This window comes from Oryzias melastigma, linkage group LG9, assembly GCF_002922805.2.
Source record: "Oryzias melastigma strain HK-1 linkage group LG9, ASM292280v2, whole genome shotgun sequence".
Taxonomy (NCBI): Eukaryota; Metazoa; Chordata; class Actinopteri; order Beloniformes; family Adrianichthyidae; genus Oryzias; species Oryzias melastigma.
Window position 1 is genome coordinate 10765828 of NC_050520.1, and position 8369 is coordinate 10774196.

Here is an 8369-nt window from a genome sequence, read left to right on the forward strand (position 1 = left end):
TGACAGATAACCACATGGGTCATGTTTGATAACACACTGTACACGGTGGAACAGGAACCTGCTTTACAAAATGAAAGTTAGTACATGACCAACCAGTTCTTCTCCACCCTTAAACATTCCACACAAAATATACAGGAGATACTGTGTGTTTGAGAAGTAATCTGGTCGTGAGAAATTTAAAGAAAAATCATATTAAACTTAAAAATAGTGAGATTATCAACTTTTTTTTAATTTATGATAAACACAACAAAGCAGCAAACTAAAAGTAGAACCTCATAATACAGTTAACTGACCATAAAATGTCATGTGTTTAATCTGCTGTAAGCCTAAGTAAGACATCACAGTCTGAGGTCATTCAATGAAGTACAGTCAAAGTCTAAAGAATATCTTCAAGGTGCGGCAGAAAGTTATAATAAAAGACAAAATATACGAGTTTTTTTCACTTTTTCCTTCATGTCAGGACAACTTCCCAAGGATTTAGCAGAAATAAGATGCTGCATCACCTTCAGAATATTATATACTTTTCATTTTTCGTGCATTCCTAAAGTATAACCATAACTGGGCTGCTTTGCTACACCAAAAGTGACAGATAAAAATCTCAAACAAAGGAAATTTAACCTCTAACAGAAAAGAAGGAATGTCCACATATGAAAAAAATAACAAGACACTTATGGAAGCCAGCTCTGATACAATCTCCTTTTAGATTATGGCAAAACTTTGATTGATCGATATTTCTGTACAATAATGAGGAAGCAGAATATGGATGTTTTTGCAGAAGGGGTTTCAGGCGTATAGGGGCTGGTAGCCATTCCTCCGGCTGTTGCTTTTACAGGTGATCACACAAACGCTCAGCATTCCAAAGAACTGCAACAGGAAGAAAAAAAACCCAGAAAGATCAGAGATAGAATTACAGTGAGCTTTCACAAATGGCACTTTTACAAGAAAACGCTCATTCTGGCTTGGAATGTAAATGTGAGTTGTGAGACGACAATTAAGGAATAAGCAGGAGAAAATTCCATTTGGATGTTTTCCTGCTGTGTGAGTTCATTTCTGAGTTGTTCTAAAAACATAATTGAATCAGCTAAGTTTGTAAACATGTAATGGTTGAGAGTGACCCGTTTTTTTTTTTTTTGTCCAGCAGCAGATGTCAACAGATATCTGATGCAATGGGAGTCAACTTTAAAACCAAACGGATTTTAAAATTAAAAGAAGTTCTTGTACTTTTGGTATTCATAAACATTAAAGTTTTTGAGTTATTGAGCAAAATATCCCCATAGGAAATGAATGAGAGTCTTAAAATTCAGTATTTTTACTTTGATTTGCAACAAGCCTTTAAATAAATATATATATATTTATTCATGGGCTTTGTTTACATCTTTATAGTAATTTTCAAAAAATTGGTTTTAATTTGTTATAATAACATCATGCTAGCACGTTTGTATAATTTTTTATCTACTGAGTTTTTTTAGGGTAATTAAGAGTTTATCTAACATTTTAGCAATATGCTAACGTTTTTGGCTAATTTGTTATCTACTGAGGTTTTTTAGGCAAAATTAGCTTCTATTTTAGCAACAGGCTAACATTTTTTGCTAATTTGGTTTACTGAGGAATTTTAGGCTATTTTGAAGCTTAGCTAGTATTTAAGCAACAAGCTAGCTTTTTGGGCTAATTTACTAAGGTTTTTTTGGGCTAATTTGGAGTTGAGCTCATATTTAAGCAACACATTAAATATTTTTGCTAAATTGGCATGTGTTAGGGATTTTTAAGCAATTTTTCTACAATTTAAAAAAAAAAATGTAGGTCAACTTCATAGTACTTCAATGAAATTTCCAATCTTTTAGCATATTTAATATTTTGCAAATAGCTTTTGCATTTTCAGCAAATCCCTTTAGCAATTAAAGTCAATTTTGTCACAATTTTTAACAAAAGGCTTCAGCATCTTCAGTGACTACTTTCAGCAAAAATCATTCACACTAGCATTATCACAGGTAATGCAACTATTCTAGTTACCTTTATGATAGCAAAACCAAGAACCACCAGCATGGCATAAGTCAAAGCGTCCTGAAGGAAGCGCTCCAGTTTGCCTTCACAACCCTGGAACACAAAAAGTTGCAAATTCGTAAGAGATTTTTTAGATATGTCAAAGTGCGTCCATGCAACCTGACGGAACTGTGGTCAAAACAGCAGCAGTTTAGTTTACCTCTGTGTAAATGAGGTTCAGTTGATCCAGACTGCCGGTGCACTGTGACACATTGGACCTGCAGCAGGATACGGGCACGCTTCTGTTGTGGCTGGCGAACCAGTCGGTGTTCATCCAGCTGGTGTAGTTCAGGACACCACAGCACTCCAGCTGTACAGATAAAGAAAACGGTGATAAAATAGAGTCAGTTGGACTTTAAGACAGAACAAACACTGTTAAAATAGTTCAGAAGAAAGATACATTTTTTCTAGGCTTAAAATTTTTTTTTTCTTAGCACGAGTAAAAAAAAAAATGACCCAAAAATGTCTTTATGGTCCCACCCTTATAGCGTCCCACTATTGTAAATTTAATTGCAGTGGTCTTTTAATTAAGATTACGCATTTTTTAGCTAAAATACATTTTAAAAAATGTTGTTTTCTAGAACATGGTTTCTACAGAGTGGCAAGAGTTCATTAGTAATTTAAATCAGAGTTGTATCTGGGACTGTCCCGCAGAGTAAGCCTGAGCTCATTTCCCATCATCCATCTGTTGACACCCTCCCGTTAGCTTTTTTTTTTTTCCCCACAAGTTTACAACTCCAAACAACCAACCTGACATCATCAGTGTGAAAAAAATGGCGAGCAATGTTTAAGCTCTACAGTTTTGAGTCAGATTCCAATAAAGAAATACTCAGAAATGCATTTTTAATCTTAATATATAATAAAAACGCTACATCAACATGTTAAAAACACCAAAAGCACATTTTTTACTGGAGAGGATCTTTAAAAGGGAATAAGTGTTTAGGAAACTACTTTAGTGACACAAAAACATATATTTTTTGTTTTCATTCACTGCTGACTGATAAGAAAAAAGCACACTGTTGTTCTCATGCTGAAAGAGCAAAATGTAACAGTCAATATTCTGTTAGGAAAACTACCCAAAAAGACCGAAAACACTGAATATCGAAACCCACTCAACAGTAGAAACAAAAAAAAAAGTTTAAGCAGAAATATGGAAGTTTTTGCATAATTCAACAGGAAGTGAAAATAAACTCAGCGTTGGTAAAATGAGTCATACTTTAACTTTTTTAATCCTTTTCCAATGTTAAGCATTAAGTCACTGTTTGCTAAAGATAAGGTTTATGGAATGTGGTTTAGCAGTTTGAGACTGAAACTTTGAGTGACGGAAATGCAACCAGGCAGGTGACAGCGTGTAAACAAGCAAAACAGAAGAGGTCAACGAGTGTGAAACCGAGTAAGATCTCAGAACACCACAAACCTGCTTCTGCAGCAAATCCACAGCTTTGCTCCCAGCATCTTCACCTCCAGTGTACTGGGAGAAGGTGTTGTTCATGGAGTGCTCCAGGTTTTGATTTATCTGCAGATCAAATGCATCGTTTCAGAATCATGTTTTATATTTATTAAAATGTGCATTCAAATCTAAAAATGTACATATTTACCTTGCCGTGGTAGATGAAGGTAAGCACCAAAGCTGCCACCTCTGCTGCAAAGATCACCATGATAATAATAAAGAACTGCAGAAGAAAATGAGAAATTGTCTTGGATTAGAAATCAAAAGCAAATTTATGTATAATGGTGGGGTCAAATGAACAAAATTTCTTTTTTTTAATGTTTTTTTTTCTTCACAGAACTTGATCCTATTACGATTACAAACACAGGTGCTTGTATGCTTACCAAGCTGAGGCCAAATTTGGACTCGCGAAGCGTGGAGCAGCATCCCACCAGACCGAAGAGCAACATCACCGCGCTGATGCAGATGATGGCGACTGCTGGGATCAGCATCTGCTTGTCCTGAATGAGGCCTTCGAAGTTGTCATAGCTCTGGATCACACGGGCTCCGACCCAAGCCAACACACCGCCGGCGGTCTGGAAATGAAGAAGAAAGACGGTTCTTATACATGTGGATGCAACAGCAATAGAATGGAGAGGCAACCAAAAATCTACAGAAAAATAAGAGGTCCAATAATCGACCAATTAATTCATAGTCCTATGATCCGACCAGATTGATATGTCCAATCGGATTATACCACTATAAAATCATTTAAAAAATGAATTATGTTGATATTAGAAATACCATTTAGATTGAGGTACAGTAGGTTTGTTTTACCATTACATAAAAACAACCATTGCAGCGGACAACACATAAGTGATGGCAGCAAAAAATGATCAGTTCATCATTTAATGTGTGGAAAGGGTATTTTGCAAAGTCATGTGACCATAGAGAGTGAAAGAATGTTCTAATAATGTTCCGTCTGGATTATTTTGGAAAAACAACAGTGGGCGCAACTTCATGAAACTAAAATGTGATTAATTCTCGTTTACATGTTTGCACACATTTAGTTTACACTTGGAATAAATACATGAAATCGGAAAAACTTCATCTCCACTGTTCAGTACCAGGAACTTATCTGAATCACACTGGTTGAAGCTTCGGGATTGATTTTAGCTCAGTGAATCATATTGTTCAAAATAAACCAATATTGATATGAATTGTATCGTCAACCACAAATTAAATTGCTAAAATAAATCGTTATACCCCTATTATCCAAGAACACAGAAGTAAAAGGTTAAAAGAGATCCAAACTTTGATTGGTTCCAAATTGTGCCAGCAGCTTTGTTTTTAAGTAACCTATTGCAAGCAAAGAGAGTGGAGCACATCCTAAACCAGGAGTGGGAAAACTTTTTGATTTGTGGGCCACAAAGGGTTCTAAAATGTGACCAGGAGCAGATGCATGGCGTGTTTTGGTAATCCGCCTGGTAAGAGAAAAAAATAACATGGAATTTGGACAAAGCCATGCCAATTTTGATTGAAAAGTAATATATTTAAAAACGTTTTATCTCATATTAACGCCAACTGCACCTATGGGATGAAGTCCCTCAGCAAAAAACACAAACTTAAAGAAGTGTTAATGTGCTGTTGGAATAATCGGAAAAATGCCTGTCAGACTTAGAAATTACACAAGAACTTCAGAAAAACAACAAATCTTAAAAAAAAATCCATATGAATGCAGAATAACTTTCTAAACCTTAGCAGAAATTAATGTTTCTTTATTGTATAATCTATGAGGAGACACCTGAAATACAAGAACAATAAATAAAACAATAATTAGGATTATCAATATAATTTATTCTGGTTTAGCGGGACAGATTAAATAATTTTAACGGAACACATATGGCCCCTGGGCCGTAGTTTGCCCACCCCTGTCCTAAAGTCAATGTCAACTGTAAAACTCGCAGGTTTTTTTCATAGTTTAGCCAGGGGTGTGAGCTTGTACTCATGAGCTACTTATTTGTGATTTTTTTTCTTTTTAGACATCAAAATGGTTATATATTTGTTATTTTAGCAGTCATTTCCGCTAAAAACCACTAGAGGGCGTTGCATCCGTAGTATTTGCTAACGACAGCAGAAGAAGAAGTGTCGTTCAAAACAAACATGGAAGAGAATCTGATTTTCCTCTGAAACTTTGGTATTTTTCTTATACAGATCAAAAGATTGGTATTCTTGTGTTTCTGTATTTTTTTTTTTTAAACTACGCTGGGTTTAGTGGATTATTTCTGAAACGTTGCATTTTTCTCCTAAAAGTGCGACTTTTATATGGGTTTCTTCTTCTTGATTAGACATTTTTTACTCTTGAGAACTTATACTCTGTAAAATGTGGAATCATTCAGATTTTTTGTAACAAAGTCTAAATGTAAAGCATAGTAAAAAAAAATGTAATCATTTGAATGTGAGACTTCATTATTGTTTGGGGTCACGACTCATAGATGAAATAGTGTCCAGTCTCAAATCAAAGGTTGTGTATTACTTTTCCACACTATAAAAAAGGCAGAAAAACAAAAGCAGGTCAGGAGGAGTGGTATCAGTCGTAAAGGACAATAATCCTCACTGCGATGTGGACTCTGGACTTTACAAACACAAAGCAGAAGCAATAAAAACCAAATGACATGATGAACGACTCAGACAAGCCAATAAAACCTGAAAACTGTGGTCTATTTTTCTTACATTTACAGTTAATTCAATCTTTATTCAAACATTTTAATTGAAAAATCCTACATATACACGACAGTGATAAAAAAGACAGACAAAAGTCAGTGTTAAACCCTCGTTTGACAACGGCTAAAGCTCTTGGTGTTATCTAGGTATCCCATGTGATCACCGCGGGCTGGGAAGTTGGAGATTAATAATCAGGACTTTTCATGGAAGCCTTCTTTGGTGTCTACATCACCAGTCATGAGACCGCATGCATATGAGCCAACTATGTAAAGTACATATTTGCAAGAAGCACTGTAAAAAGGACTGGCTTGTGATTACTGTTGCTTTGTGTATTTGTTTCACAGGGCCAAGAATGTGTTGTCTAAACTACTAAAAAGTGTTGAGAATACAAAGTTATTGAGGTATTTATCCTGTTTATCAGAAACAACTACCTTTTGTTCTCTAAAACAATGAAATTTGAATGTTAGATTGTAATGAAATAGAGAAATAAAACAGCAAAACAATAAACTGGCGTTCTAAATTTATGCATTTGCTTTTCTATGACATCGTAAGAGTTTAAATATAAAAAACGTTAAAAAAAGTGCTAAAATCATAACTTTGACACACTTATTTTCCTCAACGTGATTTTTACAATTCATGTTTTCCGCTTGAGTTTTTTTTTGTGTGTGCGTAGATGTGACTCTTTACAATTCCTCCATCAGTTGAGCCTCATGACTCACTTCTCTAATCACTCCACAGTCACGGGATCCCTGTGGGGTTGTTCTTCCACACCTCCTCCACTGCTCACCCCTAATCGCTTCAAAAAATCTGATCTTGTGCCTAAGAAGCAGCACAAAGAGGCTTACACAACATATAGTGCCTCAAACTAGCGGAATGTGGGAAAACCTGCAGAAGCTATGATTTTCAGACTTAACCGGGGCGAGTTAAAGCGCAATTTTAGATGGAAGTGTTGTTTAGCACCCAGGAGGGAAATGAAGCGTTGATATATAAGCCTCGATTCTATTGAAAAGCTTCACTTTTGATTTAATCTTCTGCTTTTTGTTTCATAGAAGTAAAACATTTCCATTGGAGCATGAATCTTCAAAAATTACTTTATTTCACTATTTATTCACTACAAATTGTGAGTATCTCTAAGAAAAAAAGTTAATATATTACAATAATTTAGGATATTAATTAAAATTTTAAACACAACTAAACTAGTAGAGGAAATACAATTGATATTTTTAGGAACTTGTGTTTTGTTTGTAAACTTCTACCTAAAGAGCAGCCATGACAGTCTGTTTCGTCAGCACATTTGAACCGAAAACTAACCCAGCAAATAAAAAAATAAATAAAAATATCACACAATATGTGAGTTTGTGGTTATTCAAGCCTTTACCGATAAGGAAAACATGTCAAAGTTGATTTAAAAGCACCATCAAGTGACTTTAAAACTATAAAATGCCAAATCAGAGTTAAAAAACATATATATTTATATACACAGTCAGAAGCAATATAAAGAGAAGCGTCTGATCCCCAAACATGCACATAGATGGGCTGCTTTTGCCACACAGAATCAAATTACACAGACATCAGCTGCTGACAGGCAGAAACAAATCAACAAGTTACTCTGGAAAAAAAAATCCCTAACAAGTTTACTGTAAATGTGACCTCTGGTCAGACACACAATGAGGCAAAGTTCAAGACAATCTGAGATTGGAGGACAAAGTTTCCATCAAGCTTTAGAAAACCACAGAAATCATGGAAAAGTTAGACGTTTAAACAATAATTTAAGGTAATAATTCTACATCTCTTTGGTTTAAACAGAAAGCAGAAGGAGGGGTGGAGGAGCGCCTGGTTGCGCAGCAGCTGCGGCTAACCTAAATCTCTGCAGGTGGACAACTTTTCTTTTATATATATAAAAAAACTTACGCAAAACACCAGGCTGAGGAAGAGGAGGATGGTCTTGGACGTGGCGACCCCGCAGTCCATGTTGTCTGGCGGTGATGAAGAGGCTGGAGGAAGAGCGCGCCGTTCACTTTATACCTCACGGGCTTTGAGCCTCACAAGTCTGGCTCTCTCACCGCGTGAGCTGCTAGTGTCAGAACGAGAGTGAGGTCACATGGTCACGTGGTCCACGAGGGAACCATAAGAACAGGTCCATCAGCCCTCTGCTGCTGGGAAAAAGGCCCACGAC

The 8369-nt window shown here is 35.9% G+C and overlaps 1 protein-coding gene across 1 annotated transcript; it reads right to left on the minus strand.

The window, feature by feature from the left end:
- tspan36 (tetraspanin 36) lies at positions 1 to 8303 on the minus strand. The gene is made up of 7 exons (XM_024276333.2): positions 8105 to 8303; positions 3874 to 4065; positions 3639 to 3713; positions 3458 to 3556; positions 2201 to 2350; positions 2011 to 2094; positions 1 to 864 (listed from the first exon to the last, which is right to left on the minus strand). The coding sequence occupies exons 1-7, from the start codon at positions 8162 to 8164 to the stop codon at positions 784 to 786; spliced, it is 741 nt and encodes a 246-aa protein (XP_024132101.1). The 5' UTR covers positions 8165 to 8303; the 3' UTR covers positions 1 to 783.
- Positions 8304 to 8369: the final 66 nt, after the last annotated feature.